The 18,216-nt window shown below is 40.0% G+C and overlaps 2 protein-coding genes across 2 annotated transcripts; both read right to left on the reverse strand.

Moving 5' to 3' along the window:
* Window positions 1-638: 638 nt before the first annotated feature.
* On the reverse strand, window positions 639-5,051 carry LOC139335448 (taste receptor type 1 member 1-like). The gene is made up of 6 exons (XM_070969053.1): window positions 4,870-5,051; window positions 4,318-4,624; window positions 3,419-4,144; window positions 2,630-2,836; window positions 2,157-2,277; window positions 639-1,567 (listed from the first exon to the last, which is right to left on the reverse strand). Exons 1-6 carry the CDS (start codon window positions 5,049-5,051, stop codon window positions 639-641), a joined length of 2,472 nt encoding a protein of 823 aa, XP_070825154.1.
* A 7,607-nt stretch (window positions 5,052-12,658) lies between these two features.
* Window positions 12,659-16,915, reverse strand: LOC139335490 (taste receptor type 1 member 1-like). Its single transcript, XM_070969114.1, has 6 exons — window positions 16,734-16,915; window positions 15,989-16,286; window positions 15,097-15,822; window positions 14,488-14,694; window positions 14,084-14,204; window positions 12,659-13,587 (listed from the first exon to the last, which is right to left on the reverse strand). Exons 1-6 carry the CDS (start codon window positions 16,913-16,915, stop codon window positions 12,659-12,661), a joined length of 2,463 nt encoding a protein of 820 aa, XP_070825215.1.
* Between the last annotated feature and the right edge of the window lie 1,301 nt (window positions 16,916-18,216).

The following is an 18,216-nucleotide window of genomic DNA, read 5'->3' on the forward strand; positions in this document are numbered from 1 at the left end:
TAAAGATTTGCAACAACAGCGCTTTCTCGAGTGTATTTGTTACATGGTTGTTCAGTAGTTCAGTATTGTAGAAGTTTGGGTTTTTGAAATAAGTGAGTGCAGAGATTTATTTTCCTTACTAAATCATGAAGTATAGATGATTCAATAGTCCAGCAAGGCAAGAAAGTTTTAGCTTGAAGAGACATACAATTGTATCAACTACAATGTATCAGCTGTATTTGTAATGTGCTTGTTAATTTGGTAAAATAATTGGGTAGATTATTTGAAACCATTACAGTTATCATACACCCCATACAATCAATGCATATAGATACAACAATCAATACAATACCATCATCACAATCAGAGAAAGGTAAAATTCCTTACTGCTGACCAAATGTCAGTTCTACAAAAGCCTGCTACACACAATTTTTTAGGAAAAACCTATGTTTCAGGAGATGTTGCCACCCATCTGTGAAATTTCAGAATGTGTGCCTCTTGTTGGAATCTTTTGTATTATATCTTTTTGAAGCTTCTTATTCATTGATTTATAGCTCATAAAAACAAACAACAATCAAAAACATACTTTAGATGAGATTCATTTATCCTGAGACACATCATCTTTTCTGTCTGTAGAAGCACATGTTTAGGGGAAGACGCTACTGGCTAATTGTTTTGGTATAATCCTGAATGAGACCTTGGAAGTACTGCTTTGTGTTTTTGTGAGGTTGAAAAATCATGATGTAACATTTTGGGAGGAAATACCACAACAGAAAGGAGTAGAGGCTGGAGAGTACTGCCAAAGCGTTAAGAGTTTGGATGTACTTGCCACGATAAAGCATGTACACAGTGGCAAAGATGATCCAGGTGAGGATCAGCAGGAGCAGGCAGAAGGTTATTGCTTTGGCCTCATTGTAATTTTTTGGAAGGTCTTTTCCCATGTAGGAGAAAATGAAGCAAAGGAAGCACAAAGATAAAAGTAAAACTACAGAACCAGAATAGGCCAGAAGATTAACGTCACAACCAAGTATGATCTTGTCTGGGTACCAAATTGTTTCATTGTGGGGCACAGGAGGGGACAAAGAATAGCTGATAACAAGTAAGAGTGCCTGAATAAGAAATGCCACAGTGATGACCAGCCACTGTAGGTGATATTTCATCCACCAATTGTGGAGCTTGGGGAACTTGGCAGCCACTTTGAAAATGCAGACAATCTGAAAAGAGCGCACAACGAAACATGCTAGACAAACCGTGTAGAATGAAAGAAATGGCAGGAACCTTAAGATACAAAATGAAAGTGTTGGCTTATCAAAGTGAAAGAACACACTAATACTAGACAGACAGAGGCAGCCTAAAATTAGGAAGCACATTGGTCCCCCAGCAGATCTGACAACAGGGGTGTTGTAGTTGATGGCCAAGAGAATGGACGTGGCAAGTGTGAGACCCACCAAGGCCCAGGCCCCAACCATGATCAGCACAGCCCCACTGTCTGTGAATGGGATGTACTCCACCACCCGCAGCTTGCATGACGTGCTTCCTTCTGTAGACCATTCTGTTTCCTTACAGTGGATGCACCTGTAGGGATCCTCTGTTTTACACAAAAACAGATAGTCAAGAAAGTTAGGCCAAACTTTTGAACAGAGATCATACAGCTGAGGGGGCAGTATTACACTTGTCATCTTTTATATTGTATGTTGGATAAGTTTTTCAATCTTGCTTTAATTTTTAGTTGCATCAACTATCTTAGAGGTAATTTCAACAAGATAGCAATGTACTGAATGATGAAACTGGTTCAACATGCAGTTGAAGACAACAGATTTATTTTTCTAACAGATTTAACCTAATGAGCATGTTTTTGGTCTGTGGGAGGAAGCCAGATTGCCCAGATAGAACCCACACATGCACGGGAAGAACATGCAAACTTCACACAGAAAGGCCCGACCTGGGAATTGAACCAGCGACCTTCTTGCTGTGAGGCACGTGCAATACCTGCTGCGCCACCGTGCAGCCCGATGCTCAGTAATCAGAGTGGAAATTAAAGTTCACAGTTGTGTCTGTTCATCCTTCTCAGCCTTAGAAAAAAAAAGCTTGTCAAGAGTCTGGAATCAGCGCTCATAAAGTAAAGAATGACAGCACTGTTTTTACACAATTTCTTCCTCTCATGTCTAATAACTTACCCGTGCTGTTGATATAAGTTCCATTCCTACAGATTTCACAATTGAAGCAGCATTTGTGGATTCCATTTTGCTTTTTTGCATGTCCGACAGGACATTCTGGGGAACACAGTGAAGTAGGCACCTGTATAAGACAATTATTTAGCAACAAACATGAACACAAGAAAAGCAAAAAGAATACTGTAAAGAACACCTCTTTATGCTGCAAAACAGAGGAAAGTGGTGTATGAAAACAGGTATTGTAAAATGGGACCAACAAACACTTTACATTTACAAATGCGTGTTGCAAATGGCACCATGAACAACCACCATTGTTGATGATCCTGATTTTGTCACAGCTGTCACTAAACCAAAGTAACTTTATACACATGTGCACTCAATAACAACCAAAAGAAAACATTTTTAAAAATATACTGTATAAACTGTTGATACACTATATTATAATGCACATATTATAATTATGAAAAACAACTTACTTCTCCCTTTGTGTACCATTGAATTTTGGTGGTGTTGATGAAAAAATTGACCCATGGGTAGAATTTATAAAAGCCAACCTCCTCTGCATCACCTCTGTGGTTCCAGAAAACTATAGAAATGGATCCATACCTGGGGTCACCATTCTCATTAAACTCAGTACGTCGATTTAAAAGTGTAAAGTTTGACTTCTTCAGCTCTGCTAGAACCTGATGTGTGGACACAAAGTTCAGATGAACATTACTTACATGTGTTTACAATGGCATATGAGGTGCTGATTTTTTATTTTTTTTAAACATTCTCATGTTGGGACTAATTGCAATGCAATGCTTCCTTTTGAAGTTTTAGGAAGTGGTTTATCAAATTATTACTACTGCAGGTCTTTTGTGTGAGATGTTGATGGCAAGGCATTGTTTGGAAGGTAGGCAGATTAGTGACTGCGCGCATCTAAAAATTTGGTGCTGGACCAAAAAACTGGACTGAGGCTGGAAATTAGACAAAACATTTGCACACTGTGCTGATAGCTCTCAATAAACTAAATTGAAGACAGTGACATTGATGATAGTGACATCAATTAATTGATGTCAACATTAATTAATCAGGAGAGTGTGCAGATATATTGCCTGATGTTACTTGAACATTTAACAGGTAAAAGCCAGTTTCAAAGGTTATGTTTACATATTTTATATGTGATAAGCTAGCTAAATCAAATAATAAGATAACTTCCAAAAGGCAATCAAACAATCAGAAATATAAATGAGCAAATTTAGACTAATTATTTGTATACTTACCATGTGTGGATACACCGTAATGTTGCCATTGCATCTGCCAGCTCCACATTGCAGCGTGTTGTGTAAGGCATGAGCGATGGCATACACAGCAGAATAAACAGCAAACGAGAAAGATGGGTCCACAGCAACAATGTCTTCTGCACTCAGGCTGCTGCAGTTGCAAGCCTGATTACGAAACATCTGCTCCTCTGCATTTTCACAATGATTTTGGCTTTTGACAGAATAGATAAAATCATCAAAACCAGGTATTGTCACTGCTGTCTGAGACACCCCAAGTACAGTTCCAATATTTTGGATACCCTTTTCCTTGGGGAGCCTTTTGTTTAAGGACCAGGTGTCCCCTGCTATCCACACCTTGTCTGTAACATTCAGTTGTATTGCTGACTCAATGACAACTTCAGCAGTCAGTTCATGAGCAACAACAATAATTATGTGTATCTTCTGTGCCTCTATCTGTTTGAATAATTGTGAGTAATTTGTGTAATAATTGAGGCTGTTGGTGTAGGCCAGGCAAATCTCTGTGTCCTGAATCATCTTTACGAACAAGTCCCGTCCATCAATGCCAAAATCATCATCACTGTAAAGGAAAGCAACCCAGCGCCAGTTGAAGTGCGTAGCAATGCTAACAATCACTTCTATGACTTCTTTATTGGGATGCACTGTTCGCAAGAAAGAGGGGAATTCCACTTTTTTTGAAAAGGCAGAACTAGAAGATCCATAACTGACCTGAAGAGAGAGTAGTAGAGAAATCAATCATTTTCTGTCACAGTAAATTCTCAAGTGTAACCTTAAGACCTTTTTTGACAAAAACAGATTACATTGATAACATATTTTTGATATAAGTCTGTATCAATCAATTTGTCTGTCTGGAAAAAAAACACAATAATTAGCATATTTACCATAGGAATGAGATCCACCATGAACAAAGGGGCCACAGTCAGGGCTTGAGAGCTTCTAAAAGGACCAACCACTGATATCACTTTGGACACTTTGGACAGATTTTTGTGTTGTTCACCCCAAGGTTGGATCAAGCCATTGATTGAGATGAGGTTTAAAATGTCTGGAAAATTCTGCGTATCTGAGCAGTGGTCAAAGATTTCATAGCCGAGTGATACATTTGGCAGCAAGTTGGTAGAGTTATTGATTTCCTCTACAGAGAATCTCATCAACAGAAACCTTCGATACTGTGAAAGAATGAAGGGCTGACTGAGGACAGACAAAGGACAGCAGGTGAGAAAGATTAACTCTGTAGCATTTGAAGTGTAGCTTCAGGACTTCATTTAACTTCACTTAAGCATTAATAAAGGCTGAAAGAACACTATCATTCTTGGGATTTTACAAAAGGGTATTTTAATGAACAAGGACTGAGGTCAGACTTTACATCATACAGCAATTTTGATAATGTAGTAATTAAGAGGTTTAGGTTAGGGGGACTTTGCTATAAAACTCACCTGGAGCAGTCAATGGCTTCTGGTTTGTCATGATAAGCAGGGACACTGGTCTGATGAATATCAAAAAGTCCACCAATCAAATAATCTCCTTCCAGCTGAAAGTCTGAGGCTGGGGCAGTACATTGAGCAAAGGCATGTAGAAAAGATCCCAGGAGACAAAGAGAAGCAAGAAAATGTTCCATTTTTGTATGTACGGTTTACCAATTTGATGTGAACTCTACTGGAATTTGCCTCTGTCTTTAGTAAGTTACGAGACATTGGTGATCCTTTTCATGTATGTGGGAATGAAATATGTACCTTTAAATGGTTGGGGGAGAATTCACAAATCAGTATGCAAAAGCTGTTGCTGGAAATACTCCCTGTGATGTATATGCTGAGGCTTTAACAATCATCATGAGCAAGCTAGTTTAATGCCTCAGCCATGAATGAATCTGGTAATCCTTTTCATCCTCTGGACCCCAAGTAGTTTCTCGTTGTTTTTTGCTCCTGTCACATTTTTACTCACTGTGTGCATTCATACTGCACCTCTGTGGAAAACAGCACAATCATGACTAGAAGTGATGAAAACTCAAAATGTTTTTCATGCCATACTACAGAGTTATAATGCCAAGTCATAAAAAAGAAAAAACACAAGTTGTATTTCTTTGATTATCTTGCAAATCTGAACATAGAACTTTTCCCCAAGTACCCACAAGTGTTACTAATATTAGGGGAAAATGGGGTTCTACATGCTATACATATTGACATATTTAACTTTTTACAACCTGTGCAACCGTTTTCTTGCTGAATTGTCGCATGATTGTAGGTCTCAGCATAGTAATTCAAGGCTTTCTGGTTGCACTGAGGAGCACACAATTTGATGGTGTTTGTACAAACGGTTTATTTTTGGCAAAATTTTAAATGAGTCATGTACAATAAAGTGATGTTGATGAAAAAGATAATGGAGACAGGTTCCCTTTGCTGCAGCATGTGAACTATTTAGCATACTTTTAATATACCGGCCCTTGGTTCCAATGACTAGCATTAGTTTCAGAGAAAGATTTGATGAATAAATGATGTTAGGCACTCCACCAAATGAAGTTTAATAACTAAATTCAGGAACAAGACCACACCTCAAACACACCTCAATTATGCCGGGACAGTACCTCGCCTGAAACACGCTCTCAGACAGTGACTTGCACAACTCTGACAGGAAAGCGAAACTCTCCAAACTGCTCAACATGTCTTGCAAACTACCTCGCCTCCTTCCCGAGTGTCCTGAACACTTCCGGGTCTCCCATCACCGGGCCGAAGCCATTGCGACAAAACTCAGCCTTCCTCATCAGCCCTTCCACAGGGCCAGGTCATATTAAACACTACCCGAGCTCACCTCGTTTCTAACCTCTCTCATCCTCTCCACCTTTCCACCCCAACTTCACAATCAACCCGAACACACGCATTCCTTCATTCCAGCAGTTCCAAACAACTCACAATAGCCGAATTTGCATTCTTTTCTCCATACACAATCCCTTCGACTCTGCCTTTGCACAACACATGACAAACAAGCTTTACAGTAAATCGCTCTCCTTACGCCACAGACTAGGAGCTCAATTTCAACCCTTCAGACAGTGATCTGTTCGAAGATCCTCTCCATTGCCTATCATCAATCTTGATCACTCAGTTGCACTTGGCAAACCATATTTCCCGACGCTTTAGGCCTTCAGCCTCCGACAAATCTGACGTCATCAGCCCTTGCCTATCAGAAATTCCAGAGTAACATCCCATCCTCAGCTCTAAACGATTGTACGGCCCAGCTCGAGGTCTAGTCTCCTCAGCAACAGATGAAACCACTGCAAGGTGCATTTGTCACACACAACCGGAAACCCATCCAGCTTCAAGCCTATCCATATGGACAGTAACTCGCTCGAAGAACAATCTCCGACAACACACTTATCTCCTTATCTATTCACCCCTTACCCCTCATCCCTCATCCCTCGACCCTCACCCCTTTATCCCTCAACCCTCTACGTGCTTCACCATTCCGAAAGAGAAAACAACTTTTCAAACAGCTGACGGAGCAAACATGATCATCTGGAGCACTGACAGGTTCCCGGCGCAGCATCCAAATCGATGCTGATGACATGCATCCCATGGCCAAAAAAACTCTCCCTTCTTCTCCTCCCTGTACGTTTCATATCGTTTCTTCCACGGCCACCCGACCTTCTCCTACCTCTATACCAGTCAGCACAGCCACTCAGATTGCTAGCTCTATAGCGATACTCAATGGCACATTCAGCCAATTCTCTTAACATCCTGAGTGCTCACTATCCAAACATCTCTTGTCATTCATTTTCTTCTTGACTATAACACAATGCTACATTCACGTTTACACTTGTACCATACTATTTCCGTATTCTAGAACACTGTGCTACAGTACAAACACTGTACTTAATCATCCATACCTTACCAATTTCATTGGCAACATTATTTTATAGCCCCTTTTTTACACAGAATGTACATACACATAGCCGATATTTTATTTCTACGATCAATGCTGTCCGTAACACCTGAATTTCCGTATTTGCAGAGAATTATGCCACTCGCATTTCTCCCCAAGGCCAACCATACGTGTCACACCTCCTCTCCATCACCTCCTTCATTCCAAACCTCCACAATTACATCACACTCGACACAGCATGTAAGATGGAGCTAAAACCATGGCACCGATTCCTATTGTCCTGGAACAACAACTCCTTCTACGACAATCACGTCACCAAGCAAACAACAGACACTGCTGGCTACCACAGCAGAAAGCAGTTCTCCACCGAGCAGCCTAGCAAATTCGCAGAACTCTCCACTTTCTCCACTACATGCGAACTTTATTCAGTCATTATAGCAGTGATCCATTGGGGAAAGGCATGGTCAAAGAGAGTCGCAATCCACACCGACATCCTCCTTAGCTCCAACCTAACACCAAACCATCATCCGTGCATCCCACATCCCGGGCCACAAAACTCAATTGCTGACTCACTCTGGCTTCTCTTTCTAGAAATTCAAACTATTAACTCCAGTCCTACCGTTTTCAAGTACATTCAACAAGCCTAGCCAACAGAGCTAGGAAGTTTACGGATCACTTTGCAAGATGCCATCCTTAACACCAGAACCGCTTTAAAATTTCCACGCCTCCTTCAGCCTTTCTTCCCCGTCTCATGACATTCTAACCTCCACTAGCTTCATCACATTTGCTCACTCGATCCTTAACATCAAATCTTCCACCATACAGGCTTATATCAGCAGTTTAAACTAAACTAAAATTAAATTATCAACGGGAGTGCCTTGCCCCACCTTATCCCACATCCACTTATCCATCAAGGTCTCCACAAGACTGAACCACTCTCTAACCCTAAACATGTGCCTCTCACCTCTGGCCTTCTGGCCCGCTGCTTAGTTACCCCACGCTCTGGTTACCCATCTCCATTCACAGACAACGTTCTGGAATCCATGTTCGACTTCCTCATATTCCCACACTGTTCCGAATTCACCGCCACTATTCTAGACTACCAACCATCCCGGCATGCAGCCATTTCAGATATTTCCATCCTTTTGTCCAACTCTCTCATCTTCCACCTTAAATGCAGTAAGACCAATCAGTCCGGCTACCGCATCAGCCCATCCACTCCTTCCAGGTGTCCATATGAACCCATCTGCGACTATGTAAACTTAAGACTAGCCAGTCGTAGTGTATGTATTTAACTGGGCACATTAATGGTCAGTTTTGGCTTGCAGGTTTCATGGTACAGCTAATAACATAGCATTATGAGGCTGTACCTAGGCACATTGGTGCATTGCACTAAATGAGATAAACACTGGCATGCTAACATGGTCACAATGATTATGTCAACATCTGATGTGAAGCACGCATGTTAACCATGTTAATAAGCTTAGTTAACATTTGCTAATTAGCAAATTATCATTTTTAGTCATGAACCAATGTATTGGAAAAACTGAAGATTTGACCTGTTTGGGGCACTGGGGGAAAAGTTAAGGGATCAACAAACTCATTGGGATTCATCCTCTGAGAACCTTTAATGTATGTACAAAATTTCATGATAATCCATCAAATTATTGTCGAGATATTTCAGTCTGGAACAAATTGGTGGACTGCATGACCAACCAACAGACACTGCCATCCCTAGAGCCAAAATGTAATGGCAATAACCTCTGTTCCCTTTCAGTCGATTCACTCAGTTCAACACATATAGGATATCAAACACCCATGTGGCTGACTGAAGACACATTTATTCAAGCTTTGTAGACAGATAACCTGTGGTATGTGGGGCCCAGCCTGCACATAAATACTTCAGTCACCACATCCCACAGTTTAATAGCGGATCTTCATCAAGTCTAGCTGTCAAGTAGGGCAGTATGGTGTTGTACCCCCTGAAGGTGCAATAAAATATTACCATTGTGCTTCTGACATCACTGCTCAAAAACCTACCATGTATAGGCATATAGACCTCTAGTGGGTGATGCCCTTGCACTTTGGATCACTGCCACTGCATTTAGGGACAGTCACAGCTATGAAGTTGGACTTCTCATGCAGATGCCACAGTTGTGCACAGGGACGAACCATCTTTCCCCCCTGCCCTTCTCTGCATACCATGACTTTGCTGGCAATCAAGGGATAACCAGGATCAAGGACCCTGCCAATGCACTCACCACAGGACAGGCAGAATCATTTCCATTGGAAGAAATACATACAGGAGCATTTTGGGCCATGATTGCGCTAGCACATCCATTCCCAGAGGTGCGTTGTGGTTTGGAGGCAAAAAGAGCCACTATTGTCCTCCAAAAACACCCTAATATCTGGGGCAATGCTGGCACAAAGTGTTTTAATGGTGGTTGGGTTGGTGGAGGCTGGGCATCTTATTGTGATACAGGGATCTCTGTACCTGTATCTTAGCGTCCCAGGTTGGCAGCCATTTTGTTCCCTGTTTCGATGCAGCTCATTAGCAGATCCTATATAAAGCTGCTGTCTAGTGGGGGAACAGCATCAGATGCACTGGGGGGCTGGACTGTTGAATTGGGCATGTGGAGTTGTCCTCCACCCCTCCATGTGTAGGAGGTCAGAGTTGTTGTCACTCTCTGTGCCCTACCAGCCATGTTCCACTCCAAGAGCCTCTCAACGAGTGGAGTCTGGGGACTCAGTGTCCATTCACGTCTGCCCATCTTAGTGTGGCCAGCGGTTGTGGCTTTTGGGGTGGCTTCTGACAGGCATTGGTCCTGACTATTAGCCATGACTATTCTCAGCCTCCTTTCCAGGAACTTTTCCAGCATTGACATCAGCCAGTGATGTTTGAGTGTATTTTGTACCCATGTAGGCCACATTGGATGGGGATCCTTGCCTGCTGTGTGATGTGTGTCACAGGCAGGATGCAGCCCCTTTAATCTTTGGTTCTGGTCCTTTGGTGGAGGTAGTGGCCAAAGGCATGGCAATTGGAAAAGAAGAAGATCGCAAATACTAACTGTGAGTTTGCTCAATGTAACACGATAGGAGAATTATTGGCACTCAGCTCAGCCAACCAAACCAAACCGTGATACGCTTGTTCTAATGCATTGATCGGAGGGTAAAATGTTACACAGTCACCTGGACGCTGGTAAGCAAATATAACGTAGCTGGATCAGCAGCTCACCTTGATGAGGACACTGTTCTGATTAATCCACACTAAAGCTAGGAACTTTGTTCAGCGAACTGATCTGTGAATTGTTGAGCAGCTAAACAAGCTAGCCTAGATGAGCTCAAGGAACTTTGTATAATTTCCTCATTGGAAGAAAGCGAGAATGATTTGAGAGGATGGTTGACTGTGGTAATATGAGGCAGTGTGTCCCTGGATGTAGTTGGTGACACTGAGTCAATGCCCCAAAGTGAAACACTAAACAAAATTCGAAAAAGAATATTGTTTAGGTTTTGTTTTGTTTTTTTTTTCTATTTTTTTTGCCAGATTGGAAGAAAGTTGTACTATGAGAACAGTCTCACTAAATACAGATGGGCTTGTAAGAACACACAGGATAGAGTCACAAGCAAATACATACAAATTAAATTAATTCAACCCAGTATCTTTGGTTTATGCTAAAAGGCCACCTCCCTTAACAAATGATCCCCGCCTGATTGAACATTGGACCACAAAGGCGATTTGAAATAGGAAAATATGCAATCACTTGGCAGCTGAAGGTGATAAATGGCCAGGACTCTCACCAGAATTTGAATTCAGGAAACCACCAGGCGGAAGGACGGAACTCGCCATTCTGCATAGTGGGAAGGGATAGGCTGTCATCAAGTGAGACAGATAGAGACACAGTAAAGATAACAAAAATGATGAATGAGCTATGAGCTTTAGCCAAGACCCAGCACCGAGGCCAAATAAATCAAAATTAAAATCAAATTCAATCAATCTTTATTTGTCACAAACACACTTCTGACCTCATGTTTTCTAAAATGAATTTCAACTCCATGTGGAAACACAGTAAACTTACAGAAAAATGCCTTGATCCTTCAAACACAAGAAGGAAGCTAAAAATTCCTTTACATCTTTACACTTTACCAGTGCACCCCAATTTCAGGCTTTCATTTTAAGCTTACAACTGTAACAACACAGGTAATACATAAATCTTCATTGTTACTTGAGGAAACTTAAGCTATACAGCTATTTTCAACTATTTTCTAGCAGAGATCTAGCTTGCAGCGAGTATCAAGTAAAGTGTTGCCATCAACAAACCCACATTCCACTTTATATTTTTATTGAATTGACTTCATGAATGAGTTAACTTTATGTGATCTACCATGTAATGTCCTGTGTTGAATAACACATAACCTAAAATGATATGAAAGTGTCCTTTCAATGTATAGTGTACACTGACTTACAACTGTGGATGTTTTAATCCACATACCTACAATACAAGCACATAGTCTCTCAGATTTAGTTATTCACAACAGCTCTTTCTCATGTGTAAGAACATTTCTGAGCTTGAAGTGTTCATTACCCGATGAGTAATTCAGTATTGCACCAATTTACAGTATATTCCAGATGATTTATTTTTATGTGAACAGTGTGGATGATTCAGTGCTTGTCATGCAAGGCCAAGGAGGTCTGTGTAATTTCTTGCTAATTTACCAAAATAACTGGCTAAAGTATTTAAAAGGAAACCATTACAATTACTGTGAGTTAGATGAGGAGACTGATATCATTGACTGATTTTTAAGTATGAGGCTAGATAGCTGGATTCGCTTACCTTAGTATTGCAATGAACATGTTATATTTTGTTTATTGTAAAACAATTTAAGTATTAAAAGCCAAGCTGCTTCATATCTAACAGATACATACAGTATGAAAGTGGTATTGATTTAACGCTTCACAAGAGAGCAAATATTTCCCAAAATGTCGAATTGTTCCTTTAATGAGCACAATTGAGCAATATGATCAAACATGACTTCTCCTATCACAATGAGTGTGTTAAAATCACAGGCGGCAACATTCCCCATTACTGATTCAAGTTATCAGCTATATACTGAACATAAAGGCTACTACTCAGTAGCTTTAGCAGAAATATATGTTAAGCAACAGGACGTTTGTTTATTGATATTATTACTAAAAAATAAACTCCAATGCATATATGCATAAAACATTAGTTAAGAACAAAGAAAAACACAAAGAGATCATTTTAATTATAATGTACTCTAAAAAGCACAGTTATTAGCAGAAAGCCTGAGGCAGTTCCTCTGTCTATAGAGACAAACATTTATTGAAGGCAGCTACTGGCTAATTGTTTTGGTATAATCCTGAATGAGACCTTGAAAGTACTGCTGTGTGTTTTTGTTGGGTTTAAAAATCATGATGTAACATTTTGGGAGGAAATACCACAACAGAAAGGAGTAGAGGCTGGAGAGTACTGCCAAAGCGTTAAGAGTTTGGATGTACTTGCCACGATAAAGCATGTACACAGTGGCAAAGATGATCCAGGTGAGGATCAGCAGGAGCAGGCAGAAGGTTATTGCTTTGGCCTCATTGTAATTTTTTGGAAGGTCTTTTCCCATGTAGGAGAAAATGAAGCAAAGGAAGCACAAAGATAAAAGTAAAACTACAGAACCAGAATAGGCCAGAAGATTAACGTCACAACCAAGTATGATCTTGTCTGGGTACCAAATTGTTTCATTGTGGGGCACAGGAGGGGACAAAGAATAGCCGATAACAAGTAAGAGTGCCTGAATAAGAAATGCCACAGTGATGACCAGCCACTGTAGGTGATATTTCATCCACCAATTGTGGAGCTTGGGGAACTTGGCAGCTATTTTGAAAATGCAAACAATCTGAAAAGAGCGCACAACAAAACATGCTAGACAAACTGTGTAGAATGAAAGAAATGGCAGGAACTTTAAGATACAAGATGAAAGTGTTGGCTTATCAAAGTGAAATAACACACTAATACTAGACAGACAGAGGCAGCCTAAAATTAGGAAGCACATTGGTCCCCCAGCAGATCTGACAACAGGGGTGTTGTAGTTGATGGCAAAGAGAATGGACGTGGCAAGTGTGAGACCCACCAAGGCCCAGGCCCCAACCATGATCAGCACAGCCCCACTGTCTGTGAATGGGATGTACTCCACCGCCCGCAGCTTGCATGACGTGCTTCCTTCTGTAGACCATTCTGTTTCCTTACAGTGGATGCACCTGTAGGGATCCTCTGTTTTACACAAAAACAGATAGTCAAGAAAGTTAGACAAAACATTTGAAAAAAGATCATATAGCTGAGCAAGCAACGTTACAGTTTTCGTCGTTTTAGTGGATGATCTCCTGAGATGATGTGGGGATCACCTGTTTTTCACAAGAAATGAACATTGCCAATAAACTGACATCTGGAAAGTGCTCTTAGGTTAAACTTACTTTTGTTGTTCATAGTAATAACCAACCTAATTGATTTTTCATAAAACCAGAATGTGCACGATGAAAGGAAATAGCTCATGTGACTAAGACGACAATAACAAAACCTTTTAATAGTCATCCTTTACTGATTAAGCTTGATTAATTTTCATTGCACTGGTCAGAGTGGAAATTAAAGCTTTAATGGCAGTGTAGCATAAAATTACTGTTAAACTCTTTTAGCCATGAAAGATTTTATAATAGTCTAAAATCAGAGGCCAGAGTGGCAGCACTGCTTTTAGTCATGTTTAATAACTTACGTGTGCTGTTCATATAAGTTCCATTTGGACAGATTTCACAATTGAAGCAGCATTTGTGGATTCCATTTTGCTTTTTTGCATGTCCTACAGGACATTCTGGGGAACACAGTGAAGTAGGCACCTGTATAAGACAATTATTTAGCAGCAAACAATATGTAAGTGAAGCAAAGAGAATACTGTGAAGGAAAGGGGCAAACAAGAGGCAAGTCACTATATTATATAGAGCTTATACATTTCTCAGCAGGATCTGTGTATTTCCTTGATAATGTGTTAAGCCACTGCTTTATTAGGCAACCAATGTGTCTCTGTATACACATAACAAAACAAAGCTTCTAATCACCGTTTGCTCTCTTAAGTCTTAAATGCTGCATTACAACGCATACATTTATGAAAAAACAACTTACTTCTCCCTCTGTGTACCACTGAATTTTGTTGGTGTTGATGAAAAAATTGACCCATGGGTGAAATTTGTAAAAGCCGACATCCTCTGCAATGCCGCTGTGGTTCCAGAAAACTACAGAAATTGATCCAAACTTCTTGTCACCATTCTCATCAAACTGAATACTCCGGTTTAAAAGCGTAAAGTTTGACTTTTTCAACTCTGCTAGAACCTGATTTGGGTACACAAAGTTCAGATGAACATTACTTCTTTTGAGTTCACACTGATTAAATAGATTGCTAAAATATGACCGAGGAAGGAGAGATACCTATTCACCCCATTCCTCTTTGGTATATTATAGACTTTTCCTATTGTTTCAATTTCTGTCCTTAGATTTTAATGCCAAGACAATGTCTGACAGGAAATTTCAGCTTTAATTGTATCTTGTAAAGATGTAAAGTCTTACATGATATGCTATATATCATATTTCTATGATGACAAAACATATATTAGACCAGTATTTTGAGTTATATTTTGAATTAGACTGACCGACAGGTTAAAGCTGTCATAAACAGAAATTTGAAAAATTCTGATGGTTAAATTAACTGAATTATCTAATTACTTCTATACTTACCATATATGGGTGCACTGTAATATTTCCATTGCATTTATCAACTCCGCATTGCAAGGCATTGTGTAAGGCATGAGCAATGGCATATACAGCAGAATAAACAGGAAAAGAGAAAGAAGGGTCCAGAGCAAGGATATCATCTGCACTCATGCTGCTGCAGTTGCAAGCCTGATTACAAAACATCTGCTCTTCTGCATTTTCACAATGACTCTGGCTTTTGACAGAATAGATAAAATCATCAAAACCAGGTATTGTCACTGCTGGCTGAGACACCCCAAGTACAGTTCCAATATTTTGGATTCCTTTCACCTTGGGGAGCTTTTTGTTTAAGGACCAGGTGTCCCCTGCTATCCACACCTTGTCTGTAACATTCAGTTGTATTGCTGACTCAATGATAGGTTCAGCAATTAGTTTTGGAGCAAAAACAATAATGACACGTATCCTCTGTGCCTCTATCTGTTCGAACATTTGGGAATAGTTTGTATTGGTGTTGAGGCCTTTGGCATATGCTAGGCAAATCTCTGTATCCTTAATCCTCTTCATGAACAATTCCATGCCATCTTCACCAAAATCATTATCACTGGTAAGGAACGCAACCCAGCGCCAGTTGAAGTGCAGTATGATGTTAGCAATCACTTCTATGATGTTTTCATTGGAAAATCCTGTTCGTAGGAAAGAAGGAAATTTCGCTTTCTTTGTAAAGGCAGAGGCCGCAGCTCCGTAACTGACCTGATAAAAGAATAAGAAAATTTCAGCATTTTCAGAGACAGTTTATTCTCAAATGACAAGTTAAAAGCTGGGTAATTTTTTGAAAAGTTTAAAAATGTCAATACCTTTAATTGACACATTTTAGGACTTGGAAAAAATGTTAAAACACAGTAGTTGGCAAACTCACCACAGGAATGAGATCAGTCATGAACAGTGGGGCAGCAGTCAGGGCGTCAGTGCTTGAGAAAGGGCCGACCACTGCTATCACTTTGGACAGATTTTTATATGGCTCTCCCCAAGGTTGGATCAAGCCATCGACTGAAATGAGTTTCAAAATTCCTGGGAAATTGTATGTATCTGAGCAGTGGTCAAACATTTCATAGCCGAGAGAGACATTTGGCAGTAAGTTGGTAGAGTTATTGACTTCGTCTATGGAGAATCTCATTACCTGAAACCTCCGATAACTTGACAGAATGAAGACTTGACTGTCAACAGAGAAAGGACAGCAGGGGAAGTAGGATATCATTGCAGTTAACATTATCAGTCTTCAGACTTGACACAGATATGAATGTTACAAAGGAGATTTCATGGTGCAAGTACTGGGGTAAGATAACAACAACTAATGTAGACTACAAACAATGTAGCAATTAACTGAATTGAGTTAGGGTTCAATGTACTACTAAGCAAACTGGGTTCAAATTTGAGATAAAACTCTTCAGTGTTCCAAAGAAATATAATCTTTGTCATCATTTTCAACTTATGAAGGTATTTACTTAATTTACAAAATGTTGGTAGAATATGCTAGTAGGTCTATCCATTAACTTGAAGTTTGATGTAGAACTCTTGAATGTATAATAAAATCTGTTATACCAGGCAATCTTTACTGATTTCAACTAGAGAAGGTATCCCCTCAGATTTATTATAAAACTCACCTGGAGCAGTCAATGGCTTCTGGTTTGTCTTGATAAATGGGGCCACTGGCATGATGAATATCAAAAAGTCCACCAATCAAATAATCTCCCTCCAACAGAAACTCTGAGGCTGCAGGAGTACCTTGAGTAAATGCGTGCAGAAGTGATCCCAGGAGACAAAAAGAGGCAAAAAAATGTTTCATTGTTGTAATTACCGTTTACCAATCAGATGTGAACTCTCATTGGTTTAGCCTCAACCTTTAATAAGCAATGCAACACTTGTAATGGCAAAGCCCCAGTGTTCATTTCCATGGATTTGTGAGTGCATGACTTCAGACGAACATAAAAACATACCTGTAAATGGTTGGAGGAGAATACACAAATCAGTATGCAAAAAGTGTCTCGGCTGCGCACACTCTGTGATGACACCACACCAAGTTCAACAATTTTTAATTACAAATGAATTAACTGAATCTAAATATGTATATTCTATATACATATAAATATGTGTGTGTGTGTGTGTGTGTGTGTGTGTGTGTGTGTGTGTGTGTGTGTGTGTGTGTGTGTGTGCCAGCCCACATCAAAAGATCAGTCTCTTTGTGGATGCTATCCATCAAATCACAACCACCACTTTTGCGCTGTCTAATTTTACTATCCTGATTAACAAGAAACCACTTAATTTCTGCATATGGTCCAAAAGAAGAAAAAAAAAACAAGAAAAAAAAATTCAATTCAATTCAATTCAATTTTATTTGTATAGTGCCAAATCACAACAGAAGTTGTCTCAGGACACTTTCCATATAGAGCTGGTACAGACCAAGCTCTTTTATCTACAAAGAAACCAACAACCAACACAACAAAAACATCACACACTTCAAATACGTCTTACTAACAACATGCTGGCTTCATTCCCCCTCTTGGTTCAGAAGTACAGCATCAGGAGCAAACAATTTCAAGAACATCTGAAACTTAAACTGAAAATGGGGATTTTCATCAGAAATCTATTCAGATTGCATACAAAACGTGGACATCTATAGTCACACCACACCAAAGAACAGGTAAACTTACATCCCCAACACTGACAACTTCCTACAATATGATTATTTGTTCTGGTCCAATGGAAAGACGTTTTATTACATCATATATTTAACACGTATCTCCATTGGGTGTCAGAAGTGTCCATCAATGCGCGTATCTCCCGTATGCGCGTATGTCAATCTATTGTATGACAACTGTGATCAAGTTTTCGACTAGTTAACAGACATTCACGATTGTCATTTGCACGTAGTATTTCACATATTTTCGTTCTGTACAACTCAATCCTGAGGGCTAACCGCTAGCTAACCTTAGCCTGTATATCAGATGATTTGTCATGTCCGTAAACACAGACTGTATACCGTCAGTACTTCGCAGACTTATTATAGCATCTAACGCTAGGCTAATGTTGTCCTTGCATCGAGCGATGCCAAATGTATCTGTTCAGGAGGAAACACTGCACCGTTTC

The sequence above is a fragment of the Chaetodon trifascialis genome, chromosome 8, assembly GCF_039877785.1.
Source record: "Chaetodon trifascialis isolate fChaTrf1 chromosome 8, fChaTrf1.hap1, whole genome shotgun sequence".
NCBI lineage: Eukaryota > Metazoa > Chordata > Actinopteri > Chaetodontiformes > Chaetodontidae > Chaetodon > Chaetodon trifascialis.

What these genes read in the sequence shown, in the direction of transcription:
- LOC139335448 (XM_070969053.1), bottom strand. Translation starts at nt 5,051, where the DNA reads ATGGAACATTTTCTTGCTTCTCTTTGTCTCCTGGGATCTTTTCTACAT. An exon ending in AATGGTACACAAAGGGAGAA is followed by an intron (nt 2,278 to 2,629) that starts GTAAGTTGTTTT and finishes TGTCTTATACAG; the next exon opens with GTGCCTACTTCACTGTGTTC. An exon ending in AACTTATATCAACAGCACGG is followed by an intron (nt 1,568 to 2,156) that starts GTAAGTTATTAG and finishes TGTGTAAAACAG; the next exon opens with AGGATCCCTACAGGTGCATC.
- LOC139335490 (XM_070969114.1), bottom strand. Translation starts at nt 16,915, where the DNA reads ATGAAACATTTTTTTGCCTCTTTTTGTCTCCTGGGATCACTTCTGCAC. An exon ending in TGACTGATCTCATTCCTGTG is followed by an intron (nt 15,823 to 15,988) that starts GTGAGTTTGCCA and finishes TTCTTTTATCAG; the next exon opens with GTCAGTTACGGAGCTGCGGC. An exon ending in AGTGGTACACAGAGGGAGAA is followed by an intron (nt 14,205 to 14,487) that starts GTAAGTTGTTTT and finishes TGTCTTATACAG; the next exon opens with GTGCCTACTTCACTGTGTTC.